This window comes from Anabrus simplex, chromosome 1, assembly GCF_040414725.1.
Source record: "Anabrus simplex isolate iqAnaSimp1 chromosome 1, ASM4041472v1, whole genome shotgun sequence".
Lineage (NCBI taxonomy): Eukaryota > Metazoa > Arthropoda > Insecta > Orthoptera > Tettigoniidae > Anabrus > Anabrus simplex.
In genome coordinates this window covers 1225996413-1226011594 of record NC_090265.1, presented here as the reverse complement: position 1 = coordinate 1226011594, position 15182 = coordinate 1225996413, and the positions used below count along the sequence as shown (strand labels likewise).

At 38.3% G+C, this 15182-nt stretch overlaps 1 protein-coding gene across 1 annotated transcript in view; it reads left to right on the top strand.

The window, feature by feature from the left end:
• LOC136858558 (very long chain fatty acid elongase 7-like) overlaps window positions 1–15182 on the top strand; it is a 188072-nt gene that overhangs the window by 46592 nt on the left and 126298 nt on the right. The window contains exon 3 of the mRNA XM_067138187.2: window positions 1925–2115. Within this exon, the coding sequence (XP_066994288.2) occupies window positions 1925–2115 (191 nt within the window). The remainder of the gene's footprint in view (window positions 1–1924; window positions 2116–15182) is intronic.

Genomic DNA, 15182 nt, shown 5'->3' with positions numbered 1-15182 from the left:
GTCCTTCTAGTTTAGTGATGGGACATTCGATTCATTTTACTGAATCGATTCATTTGATTCCGTTCACGTTACTGAATCGATACAGTGACCCGATTCACGGCACATTAGAGTCACCGCTCCTACTGCATCTGTGTAGTATGTAATGGTAAGACAGCAGCAACAGCATTCATTGTTCGCTGCTGCCATCTGGTCTTCATACTATGAACTCCTTTCTTAGAAAAAAATGCTAGTCACTCCAACACATCGAAGGTTTCCGGCGACGCATGATGGTAAAGGTCTTGGATTAGGAAGGTAGCAGCCATGGCCTCAATTAAGGTACAGTCCCAGGATTTCCTGGTGTAAAAATGGAGAAACTACGGAAAACCATCTTAACGGCTGCCGACGGTGGGATTCGAACCCACCATCCCCCGAATGCAAGCGCATAGCTACGCGATACTAACCGCACGTCCAACTCGCTAAGTCACTTTTGAATATATGCACTGTATTATTCTATCAGCAGGGGATTTTTTTAAATCGTCATATTTTGTATGATGTACAGTAGCCCACTGGTTTTCTGATTCAACATACTGTTGGTTAAGTTACTGCGTCAGTCGGCTCACTTACTGTCCACATATTATTGAAGTCTTGTGCAACGATGTGACATACGAACTGAGACAATACTGAGCCGTTCTTCCCAATATAAAACAGGTATTGTACTTTTGAGTGGTCATGAGCATGACTCATAGTCAGAGGGCAGTCTAGAGTCGAGTTTAATTAATTGTCAAATGTCAACTAAGTTATAATACTAAGATTCATTAAACTAATAAATAGTATAACCTAATAGCCTACCTACTTATTAGCTACTTTAGAATTATGTTTTGACTACCTTTTTAACACTGAAAATAAATTCATTTATTATTTAAACCTCCCTGTAAGAAGAGGACAGTGAATGCAAGTGGATATTATTTTCAAATGAGCTGAGCACGGGAGTCCATTTACCGTACGATTCTTTCAGTGTACCATGGCTATGTATGTATTGCTTCAGAGAAAGTCCGGCTCTCCGCCAGTGTCCACTGTCCAGTGAGCCGATAAGGAGCCGTGTGTATCTTGTGTCTCACTGAGCCGTGCTCGTTCACGATTCTTTCGGTGCGAAATGGCTCACTCTATGTCTCGCTGCAGCTATAGCTCTGCTCTCCGCCACCCGCCAGTGCCCAGTGAGCCGATAAGGAGCCGTGTGTATCTTGCGTCTCACTGAGCCGCGCTCGTTCACGATTCTTTCGATGTGCCATGATTCACTGTCTCGCTGCAGCGGAAGCTCGGCTCCCCGTCAACGTCCAGTGAGTGCGCCACTCAGCACTGTCCGCTGGGAGTAAGCTTAATCGTGTGCCGTGAGCTCGCCATTCCTGTGAATCCATTCACTCGGACACTTGAATGAATCAATACACTGCTTCGAATCACGCATTCAGTAGCCAACACTATTCTAGTTGTTTCTCATATCGCCGGAAGTACGTATTGATGACGGTGGTGTAGTAGATGAGCTGTCCAATGAGCATCTGACGGGTCCATGGCTGGTCAATCAATCAATCAATCAATCAATCAATCAATCAATCAATCAATCAATCAATCAATCAATCAATCAATCAATCAATCAATCAATCAATCAATCAATCAATCAATCAATCAATCAATCAATCAATCAATCAATCAATCAACTTAATAACAAAATACGACCATCAGCCAACTCAGAATATCTTTCTTTTCATATATTACAATATACATTATTCGTTACAAAAAAGGAGAGGATACTGAAAGTAATTATGTCGCCTTATGTACATAATTATTCGTGTACTCAGGAATATTCATTGTCCTTAAGCAAGTGATTTATTTACAATGTAATCAGTCGGATACTTTATTGAATCTAACAATGGACGTTCTATGTTTACAGATCCCCGTGCAGCAGGACTGTTCTACCTCAGCACACCCTGGTTCGTCTTCTCCATCATTATTTGCTACGTCTTCTTCGTACGGCGTTGCGGGCCGAAGTTCATGAAGGACAGACAACCATATCAGCTGGAAGGAATTATGAGGATATATAACATCGCCCAAGTATTAGCCAATGCCTACATAGTTCTCCAGGTTAATTTAACTAGTATATTTCAAATACATGTATATACATTAAGACCCCTCTGCTAAGGAGGCATGAAGAGTTTACCTGTATGGAATATTTTTACATTCACTGTTGTACTCTATCACGTTCGTTAATGAGAGGAATAATTCGCATTGTTTAGTGCAGGCATGGACAGACTCTGGGGGAGGAGAAGTTGACAAAATTCACACACTCCACTTATTTAGTACGTAACTGCTGTTGTTTAAATCAAGAATACGAAGTCTTTTACTGCCTTCTCCTGCGTCTAGATAAAATTGACGATGACGTATTAAAACACGCGTTGTTAACTTATTATCATTAAAAACAATAAGGTATTCCTAGGCATTTCCGTGCTGTAGATGGCTTACGTAGTTTAGCATGAACAAGTTTATGTATATTAGGAATAACGATGTTCGTAAACAGACGTCAAGTTGACATAAGATAACCGTTTGTTATATACGTGCACGCGTATCTTTCTTGACCTCGTTCGTCGAGGCAAATAAAGTCATAAGCTTCATTGCAAGAACAGCATAACATAGGAAGGTGTTGATTGAATAATGGTTCGGTTTCTCCTGACATTTTCATAGTACCTTTTTAAATAAAGATGTTAAGCGGCCATTACCTTACGGAAGAACTGCTGCCTGAAGAAAGAGGCGCTTCCCGCCTCCTGCTACATGTCCTTACACTAAGTTAAATGTTGATGATGTGGCCGAGAGACAGGGAAATCAGCAGTTTTTATACCCTCGGGGAAAATTCGAGACCTTTCATAAATAATTAAGACACACCCACAGGCGTTTATTGGGTAGCTTACAGTTACACATCAAAATCGAAGAAGAAAGACACGATTGGTGAACTAGCTCTAACAGTGGCCTGTTTTAAGAGTTCTTACTGACAGGGAATCACCAAGAATTATCATTTTTTATCCATCATTAGTATGCCTGAAAACTTCCTATGGAGTTATTTGAAAATGTTCTCAATAACATGCATGGAACTCATAAGTATGTTCCTCATTTTTAATGATTGCACAAATAAATTAATGCTCAGGACTGGTTTCAGTGATCAGTTCTTTCTAAACTAAAGTGTTGAGATAACATCTCTGGTTTACATATATTCGGATGAAAGGAAACCTTACGACAAGGTGAAACAACAGCTACAAATAAAATCGGGCCAGAAAATTAAACAAGAAATATTAATTATGAAGAATTGTGCTTGTGTCTGAAGCACTTCGCGATGGGAGGCCGCACGGTGATTATTTAAGGTCATTTGGATGAGTAAATCCCATATCCGTGACACATCACTTCAGATCCTAACCGCTGCATGTCTACCACCTGTACTCTCTAACCCTAAATAAGTGGGATTATTTAATTATACTACCAAAGAAATAATATTTTGTAATAAAATTCATGCCAATATTTTATCCTTGTATTGCTCCGTTGAGAGCATCAACTCAGGTGCCCTTTCTTGAGAAAGTGAAGAAACTGGCGGATTCAGATCATTAATATAAAAATATAAGCTCACAATGCAATGGAAACACACAAATCGAAAATTTAAACAGTTGCTGGAATATGTACCCGCTATTTACTAGATATGTCGATTTAATCGATTATTCGAACTGATTAATCTAAAATTCCGATTAATTGATCAATGTGCTTTAGCCAAATATTCGAACCTATTAAAATTTTGGTATGTTGAAGGAAATATAACTGTTTTGCATAGCACAAAACCTATGTATTAGGCCTATACTATTATCCGTCATTTGATTTGCTAGCCTCACCTATTGTACGATTAACAGGTCATTGAAGTAAGCTGATGTTCATATTGAGCCCTGACAGCAATCCCTGTGACCATTTTGCACATCTCAATTCTGAATCTCAGTGTTGGGTTACGCCACGGCAAAGCAAAACAGTCGGAGATCCATGAAGCCTCCACTCTAGGGACGTGCAAGTCCGACGAGTCGGGTCACAGGTTTATATAGTGGACTGGTAACAGTATAGTTTACCGTAGAAAGTAATCATCATTTCCTGCCTAAAAAATTACGTAAATATTCCGTAACAGACTGTCAAGAGATCTAGGATATTGGCATATTCATCAAGATACATTGATCATTATTTCATTTCATCCTAAATTAGATAACTATCCTAGTATTCCTACGCTACATCAAATGAGAACTCTATGAAATGTTTCATTTATGGAAGGATTTTCCGTTTAATGACTCAAAAAAAAATGAATTCAAATAATAGTTACACAATGAGCAAATTATTAACAACACAACGGATATAGAAAGGAAAAATGAACGTTACGTTAAATTGAAATCAACACCTAACTTCTTGCTCTTGTTACAAAGAAATTATAACATCGTCAATCAAGAGAAAATCGAAAACAAAAGAGACAAAGTGTCCCACTGCTGAAGGCTTACAGTGAAAGATCTATTATTCATCACACATTTCGAAATAAATAACTGGGAATTATTGAATCGTCCGCGTCAGAATGCTGCTCCTACTCAAATATGTCATAGTATTCCGTCATTCTCATTTAAACCATCGCATTGTTTATCGGTAAATTATCTGCCCAACAACTTGAAAACACCGTTATTCTAAATTCATAAATCTTCATAAATGCAAGAGAAATGTTTGAAAGACACAGGATCGTAGCATAATATGTCATCCATCAATACCATGCACCTAAAAGACAGTCTCGATCCTCTCGGACATTCATCGAAGACTGCACCTAGATAAAGAACGTCAATAGACACTGCATCATCTACAATACCCTTCTCTAATTACGTTGATTCTGCGCCTCCGGATTCCACTGCGAAGTTTGGCCTAAAATAACTACATCAGCACTAGGCATCAACTCAAATGGTCTACAAAACGTCCAACTAGCAAAGAAATGATTTACTTACCATAGGAGATCGCATTCCCTTTACGACATGTCCCAATATCTTTACGTTACCGTTTATTTTGTGAAGATCCTAAACATCCCTTAATACCGTCCGCTCTGGTCAATCTTGTATTTAAATAGGATAAATGTGACGACCTTCTATTAGTGTTCATGAGTGCAAAAATCCTCTAACACTACCTTAAATACGGCCTCGTGCCTAAATAAATCATTCATCACAACGACATTAAAATTCACGCATGACCAACACAATTCCTATCGCCAAGACCATCATCAGGACCTTCACATTACATCGTCATAAAATACGCAATCCTAATGACACGTCTATAACCATCCACATTTCATTATCCACATACATATTTTCAAAGATCCTACCGTATCAAACACCTTATCACGTCACACAAAACGTCATGCACGGCGAATTCACAACACCTAGGAAAAATCTATTCAGATATTTCACGTCAAATACTACTAAATATGTTGCCGCATTAACACTATATCACCACAATAATATCGTAATTTCATTATCAAACACCGTATTTCTGCACAAGCACATAATATTTGAAGACCATAGAATCGCACGTCGCAAATACCGAGCTCCTCCGAGGTATTTTGAGCCACGAGTTAGGTTGACGTACATCACAATAACACCATTACGGTACCAATACCATCGATGCCGAAAATCATACCGTAAAACCTTGCTAGAAGACATTAAAAGAAAACTCACACGACCCATCGCATATTACCACAACATAGTTTGAACCATCGCACTAGACGCAACGATTATAATTAATACAAGGCAATGATTAACAAATAACGGTCGCCTTCAAGTTGAAAATTATACATGTCAAATCGACATTTAAAATGAATACTACTCTACATCTAAAATAAGCAACTACATGGCGGAATATATAGACGATATTTAAGTACTCATCCTGGGTTGTTGCTCCACGACGGTGTCACCTTCCGTGTTCAGCTCTCAATTATTAACATTATCCATTAGTGTCCATCACATTCCTGGCCAGATCCTTCGAGGTCCCTTTATTTTAGTTGTTCATGTTAATACGTGTTGTCATCTCGTGTCTATATTCCATAAACGTTGGTTCCATGTTACCTGAAACTCAGAAATGACTATTAGGACAGAGTCATACACCTTGATACAATTTTACAGTTTAACTAACACACTTGCCTTTTCGTTTTTCGATAACAAGATATCTTGTTTTACAATATAATATGTGTTTATAATATGCCAATATCACGTTAATATATCTCTTCAACACAATCTTTCTCCTCACGAATTTTCGCTTTCTATCCTTCTAAGACAAAAAAATTGAGAGAGTCAACTTCCTCAGAGACAAAACAAATTCTACAACAACATAATAATCGCAGACGGTTTGCTTTTTAGAACTCTTCTATGCTTCCAGCTCCCATGTGTTCTTGACAATTGGAAACATTTGACACATAATGCGTAACGATCTCGTATAAATCAGCTGTACTGGCAAAGGAACTTATTTAATAATTGCTGCCTCGTATTTAGGTTAGTAATCGACAGTTTCATTCTCCATCTCGATCGTCGAATCGTGCGAGACTAGATGCACAAGGTATGGCCCTCTCATATAAACTTTGCTTATTCCAAATCATTCACACATTCCATGGCCCTCAGTAACATTCTGTCATTGATATATTCTGCCGTTCATACGCATTTCAGTAACTTTACTTGAGGAATGTGTATTATTCATTTAATCCTGCCCTATGTTTCACGATGTTTTATTGTCCACCAATATTTCCGAGACACCACGGGGTTTAGAGCTTGTTATCAATCCGCCGATATCTTCAATTCAGCGATGCCGTTCACATAATTAGACAAGTCAACTGAACTCAAATTCTCCTGGAGGTGTGATGACCGGACATAAGATTTCATTGACATTATTTCTCAACATAAACTTCCAATGTGTACACCAACCTCATCCTGACATACATTGGAAGGTTATAATATCTTTCTTTCAGAAAGGTAAAAGCAAAAACACTTAACTTTTTCTCCTAAACTGAGGATTATACCTTTGCTTTTATAAACTAGTGGAAACGCGTACCTTTACAAAACACAGTCTGGCGTCATAATGGATAGGGGTGAAAAATGTAATTGAAGGGAAATTTTGAGGTATTTCTGTGTAATTTCCGAATGAATATACAATAATATTGTTAGAAAGACACAATAGAAAAAGTGACAACTTAAACCTCAGGTCGTTTGTGGTTGTTATTCAGAAGACGGTACATATTCTCATTCAGAGTTTGTTAACTTCATTTACAATTATGGTTTGTGAACCGATGCGAGGAAATCTTGGTTAAAGTTTCGGTTTTAAACCAAACGATTGTGGAACGGTGACAGACAGAATAGCGATGTCTTGTAAAAAATGCGGAAAATCGTAGTTGTACTGGAAGTATAAATAGTCTTCAGTATCATCTTAAACATATTCACCCTTTCCAACGTGTACCTGTATCTACCAGTGTCACAACTAGTTCATCTTCTTACTCAACATTGGAGCACCTAATAGTGAAGCCTGTTCCATCTAATAAGTAAATTGCAATTACGGATAAATTAGTGAAATGGATTTTGCTGAATAGCAGGCCGGTCGACAGTGTCTGATCGTGGTGATGAAGACATTTTACGGGAACCTCTCATTTCTCATACTTACCATCTTCCCTCCAGAGACACGGTAAGAAAAAAAAAACGAAAGAAAAGTTGTATGACATAGAAAGATCAAAATTATTATATGAACTTAAACAAACATAATTTTAGTCCCACGTGGTAATTTTTGGTCATCCATATCCAGTCATAGCTTCTTGGGGGGTCACAGCTCACTGGATTTATTCAAATTGGGAATATCGTAATTCAACATTACGATTTAAACGTGTTGAAGAAATCCACAATGACGCTAACTGCACTGAAGAGTTCGAAGATGTAGTTCGAGAAATTGTTTGCACTGACAAGGCAGGAAATATCGATTAAGGAGTTGAAGGAGGAAGGTAGCATCCAACACGCTACAATTCAGTTTAATGAAGTTACCAGGGATACTGCTATCGAAACATTACTTTCCAAGTGCACGAAAATAGTCATTCGGTAGATTTTGTTTAGCTAGACCATATACAGTAAAATTGAAATTTAGTAATGGTACCGTATAGATCATCAAAACAACCCATATCAAGTTATATTCTCGCGAGTGATTTCAATATAAGTGGACGTAAAATGAGTTAGGCAGTCGTCTCTCTAAATAAACAAATCCCAGATAAAATTCTTTCTTCACAACGGACGTTAAATCCAAGTAATATCATTTCATAGCTGATATACTAAGTCTTTGAATCATCATCATAACACATCTTCAAAATCTCAACATCGAAGGTAATAATAATAATAATAATAATAATAATAATAATAATAATAATAATAATAATAATAATAATAATAAATGTCAAATATCAAAGATGATACGGCACAACTAAACACCAAATATGGAATGATAAACCGTGTTAGTAAATTTAAATACCTTGGGGAATGGATTCAGCAAAATGGACTTGACAAAGAGGCCATAGCAGCAAGAATCAAGAAAATGGAAGTCACTTTCCAAACCACCCGCAACATTTACAACAAAACGTGCTTTTCCCTGAACACAAAAATTCGTCACTACAACACTGTCATCAAACCAGTATCACTGTATGCATCTGAATGCCTTATCCTGTCCGAGAAATGTTTGCTTGCGGATTTAGAGAGGAAAGAAAGAAAGAAAGAAAGAAAGAAAGATCTTACAGACCATACTTGGTCCAAACTACAAAAATGGCATCTACATTAGAAAATCCAGGCAAGAAATATACTCTAAGATAGAGAAGATCACGGACACAATGCGTAAAGGCAGAGTTCGCTTCTACGGTCATATACGACGGATGATCAGGCTCTCGATGGACGAAACGTATCTTCAGTATATTTGACGCAAAACCAAAAACGGCAATGCCATGGTACGTTAATGTCAAGAAAGATCTTAAAGAACTGGGCCTACAAGCAGAAGATGCACAAGACCGAAATCTTTTCAGAGCAACCATCAAGACTTTTGGGACTTTCCGGGACGAAAAACGGGCAACTGGTGCTAAATGGACAGAAGAACGTCGTGCTAAACACAGTGAGCTAATGAAGACGATGTGGATCAAGCGAAAGACGAACAAATGCCAGAATGTAAAGTGAGGCTTATCGTGGTCCCTAGTTGGCCGATTAGCGAAGTTGAATGAATGAATAATAATAATAATAATAATAATAATAATAATAATAATAATAATAATAATAATAAACTGATAATTTAACATAAATATAAAATTGACTGCTTACCTGCTGAATTATCACACTAACAAAATTTCCATGCAGCTTCATTATGAACAGGTCAGACGAAATGTAAGTGCCTCACATCGTCAGCAACTTCCAAAATTTGGATAATTTACATAATTTCTATCACAAAATTCCATTACATCACTCTGTTCTCCACCGTATCAGCTACCTAGGTTAGGCGGGGATATTCGAACATGTGACATTCTGCATAAGTGACAAATGGCTTATTACAAAAGCATACTGGTAAACTGATAAATATTGTCATAATTAACTGGTAATTTAACATGTATAAAACTGACTTCTAATGCAACGCATCATTTATTGCTCAGTACTGGGATGTCCCTTTGCGGCGTCTGATTGATGACAACCCTTCGTTGTCCAACAATAAGATAGGAAGAAAAATGTTTAAAAATTCCACAAATGGAGTAAAACTTTCGTTTTTCTCAATCCTGTCCTAGTCAAAATGTACAGTACCCACTATGTTAAAGCAAATGACATCTCACAAAATGTGATACCATTTCCGAATCCAGAGCTACACAATATGCTAGTAACGCGGCACGCCGATTGTATTCCGTTAAGATGGGTGTACTACTCCATCAGATGATGACGTAATACTAGGTCAAATGTCTTGTTGTTGGGCACACTGGTTCCTTCTCAAAGAAATGATGTACTGAACGCTCTCGTCGTGCGTGTTGTCTGCACATTATTTCGATTTTTATTTATTTTAAGTTCTCAGAACCAGAAACGTGATTCTTATAGCCTTTATTTTTGTTAGTGGTTTAACGTCGCACTGTTATATTGAGTGTTTTCGGTGACGTGACGATGGGAGAGAGTTAGAATCGGGAGGAAAGCAGCCGTGGCATTAATTAAGCATTTGCCTGGTGTGTAAATGGAAAACCTCGAAAAACTACTTTGCTATTTTTTTGCTATTTGCTTTACGTCGCACCAACACAGATATGTCTTATGGCGACGATGGGGTAGGAAAGGCCTAGAAATGGGAAGGAAGCGGCCATGGCTTTAATTAAGGTACAGCCCCAGCATTTGCCTGGTGTGAAAATGGGAAACCACGGAAAACCATTTTCAGGGCTGCCGACAGTGGGGTTCGAACCCACTATCTCCCGATTACTGGATACTGGCCGCACTTAAGCGACTGCAGCTATCGAGCTCGGTAAAAAAAACTACTATCAGGGCTGTTGAATGTATGTTTCGAACTCACCATCCACCGAATGCAATTTCACAGCTACGCGACCTTAACCGCACGGCTAACTGGCTCGTTTTCCATACTTTTGTAACGTTTACTGAACCAAGTACAGTTCAGAAATTAGAGGCGTATTCTACGTCAGAATTAGTCGTAACATTTACATATGACCAGCGAAAAAGTACCCAATTAAAATAATATTTGAAAAAATTTAAATGTCCTATGTTTTCAAATTTCAAATTGTCAAACGTAGTTGTATTTCTGAAACCCCTTCTCTGCTGACATGTACATTTGCAGAGCTGTTCTTCGCACGTCTGATAAGCTCACAGAATCAGGAAGATATGATTCTCACGGGTTGACTTGGATTTATAAATTCCTTTTGGTAGCCTATTTTTCAAAGCAAGGAATCATTGGCACCCAAGGTGCCATTTCATGTATCTCTGACTGTGAGTCCTTCTGCAACAGTTTGTGTTATCGAAGGCCTTCATGATCGGCATTGCAACCACCGTCCTGAGGGACTCCGTTGGAATATTGAGACACCACTCCCGTGTTCTACAATTTTACCAACTGTCTGAATTACTATTTCCCATGCTTCTGTATTAACCTGCTTAACCTAATATACTATTGTAATATCTCGTCACGGAACTCTTTGGGTGAAGTGAATAAAATGTAGATAATGCAACTACTTCGGTAAAAAAAAAGAAAGGCATATCGCTTTTAGTGCCGGGAGTGTGCGAGGACAAGTTCGGCTTGCCGGATTCAGGTCTTTGAATTGACGCCCTTAAGCGACCCGTATGTCGTGATGAGAACGAACTCAGTATTTTGAAGTTATAGCTTCTATTGAATAGAATAAAATATAGCAATGACTACCCCCTACAGTTGTAATTTCACTTTTCCGGATCGGTAGTTTAAACTTCACTCTTGTTGTGAATAAAGCGAAGGCACTGCAATGTAGGGGTAGCTGCAGCATTATTTTGGAGTCTGAGAAAGAGCACACTCTACTTCTGTCATTCGACAGTTTACTTCGTAATGGCGATGTTTCTGCATGCACGAGAGTGAAATACATATTGCGAAAGAAGAACTTCGAGTAGATGTAGGAAGCTGATGGGTTTTGAGAATGAAAGCATTGATTTTCTAACATCATAATTCCTGCTAAACAATGATGAAATTCGGGGAAAAGCACTGACCCCAAGAAATCGGATTGTAATATAATGTAATGCCGCTGATTCTGGATTTTAGAGTGGAGTTTCAGAAGATTTTTCAGTGGATATCTCGACAGTGTGCAAAATTGTTACTTACGTTATGGGTCACATTCACGAAAAACCTCATAAGTGGATTAAATTCTCCAAAACAGTGCAAGAAATGAATAATGCGAAGTTAATATTAGGCAAACGCACTTTAATTTACCAACTGTAGTAGATGCATTAGATTGCGCCCATATTGAAGTTAAGGAACTGTCTTTGTTCGGGGATGAACACGTCAACCATTGGGGTTATGTCACTGTTAATGTTCAGGAAAAGTGATGCTGAATACACGTTCACGAGCATTAGCGGCGAGTGGCCTGACTCTGTGCATGATTCAAGCATATGTAGGAGCGCTGTACGGGACATTATATTGCCATATTGCTAAAACGTATGGGAACTTTCTGGTCAAGAGTCAAATGCCATCTCATCTGTAAAACAAAAACAAATATCCAAACTGATGGGTGAACAAATGCTCTTTGGACCGTGCGAGGTTCGAACGCAAATCCCTCCGTTGCTGCAGTACAACATCCGGCCTCCCATGGTACGTTCGCGACAAACATGTAATAAAATTAAAGTACTAACGCTAACTTCCAGGCTTAACAGAACGGAGGAAAAATAAGGTTGCATCAAACTATGGCAAATGAGAATAGCAAAAGAAATATCTTTTTGAGCATATTTAATTACTCTTGTTAAAACACACACAAAATAGTAACCCTGAATAATACTAATATATGTCGCCCAAAAATTAACTAAAATTGGAGTTATTCCTCAGCTCAATTTTTAATTACACATTCAATGAATGATCTTTCTTTTATTTGTGGACCCTACGATAAGCACACCGATTCCTTGAACACTAATTTGAAATATTCCCTAGTACATGTATTTACTTGTAAATGCGATGATTTATCGTTAACCTATTTATACTACATTAGAAGAAATATACTATTCTCCCGAATTCTGAAGCCAACTCTGAGTAATCGCCTAACGAAATGATCAAAATCCTAAATAACGCCATATAAAGCAAAGACATATAGACACGGCACGATAGATAACAGGCAAATAAACAAATGTTGGGTCCGGCTTTCGAACCTACATCGCACAGAGCAACGGTGCAAACAACGGGGCAGAACCCGCTTTCAAAGTCTGACACACACACACACACACACACACACACACACACACACACACACACACACACACACACACACACACACACACACACACACACACACACACATCGAATAACTGTTAAAGAACAACGTAAAATAAAGCAAAATAAAGCATATATATACAATACACAACTCCTCTGTTAACAACAAATGTGACTGGCTCTATTTCATGTAAAAACTGTGTGTGGCGAAAATCCTGGGTTTGCCTTTGGACTCGAACCGATGTTCTTCTGCACGTCACCAGGGTCGGGTCTATTCATTTTATAGAAGATAGAAAGAAAATATATTTTAATCTGGCGTTAAAATAAATCATATTCCCATACCGAATCGAACATAATGTAATTGCGAATACAAATACAAAACTTATTCAGTTAAGAACGGGCCTCTTTACTTTCCATAGGAAGGTTTGACATATTTATTCCTCTCCGTAGAGCTTGTTCTAACACGACGCGGGTAGAGAGGTCTCCTCCTTCTTGCATACGTATCATATCACTTGATCACCGCCCATCTCGAAAGGCTGGCGACTCATCCCTTTAACTAACCTAAACCCCCCCCCCTTAAAAGTGCAGCATTCTAAAGCCTCTTGAAACATCGGGGTAGTTTTCATTTCAACCACAATTCAAACAATTATTCTTACGTACTCTACACATACACCTACCTTATAATTATCACGTCAAACCTTCGTTTATCCTTACAATCTACAGAATTTAATCCCGAAGGACCCGAGTTCAAAATGTAACGAACGCACAGAAAATAAACAGACGGTTTTCTCCAAACCTATACACAACACATTAATAAGATAATTACCGTGGCCATTATTAATGGTATACGGAAAGATTATCCTATAAAAGCATTTTCTATCTAATTTAGGAGGAGTAGTTAGTGGGACGTAAAACAAATAACATTATCATTATTAATTTAGGAGGACGAGAAAAGGAGCCCCAGGCATGTCACACATCACACAGTATTCATACAACCTATTTTACTATTCCGCGAACATGCAAAATGTCTTTGAATTCAGAGTGCATTGCTATCACATCTATTAACACATCAGCGAAGGCATATAGATGTGCCTATCGTCATGCAATAAGCACATTAATTAAATGCCTCAAATATAAAGATAAAAGCCGTTTGAAATCCTAAACAAATTAACAATTTACCCTCATTACCTAAAACAGAGCCTCCGTGGCTCAGACGGCAGCGCGTCGGCCCCTCACCGCTGGATACCGTGGTTCAAATCCCGGTCACTCCTTGTGAGATTTGTGCTGGACAAAGCGGCCTCCCTGTCCTTTTTCATTTCAGCAACACTCTCCAATATCATTTCATAGCTTTATCACTCATTAATAAATAATCACCTTGGGAGTGGCGACCCCATTGTAATACTAGCCTATTATGGTTCATTCATTACATCCTAAACACTCTAAAACTTTTCTTAATCTTGAACCCATGCTCATGCATTAATATCAATTAGAATTACTTATACCTGAAAATAATATCGTCGCTGGAAAGGTAAAAGGTTGTATTCCACAAAGCTCTTCCTATCAATTAATCTCCTTAAGACTGGTCACGCCTCCCAGCCACATATGGATACGCAGTCCATCAGAACAATGTCCGTTGTGTTCGTTTTCCTATGTCGGCGATTAAACGAAAATGAACCTTACATGCATTGTACACTAGGAGTGCGTAAATACGTAATGCAAACGTACATTCCTACAGTACGGTACTGTAAGGTTCATTTTCCTTTAATGGGCATAGGAAAATGAACACAACAAAAGTTGTTCTGATGGACTGCATATCCATACGTGGCTGGGAGGCGTGACCAGTCTTAAGCACAATATTGATAGGAAGAGCTTTGTGGAATACAACCTTTTACCTTTCCAGCGACGATATCATGCTCCAAAGTTTCTCCCCCCCCCCCCCCCATCTAAATTATTTCTAAACAAAAATTACGATGACACTCAAATTTGCTCCGTAGTGTCAAAAATCCATATTTATCTATTACAACTCTATCCTAAGTTCTTTACTTTTACAAGGAATTAAATCCAGCATATTTACAACACTACATAATACTTCAAATCAGTGTACTTATCGTAATATTAGGGTACCCATGGTTCGAACCTCGAAAAGTCCAATGGTTTATGGTTTAGAACTACATGTTACTTGCATGGATCACTGGTTC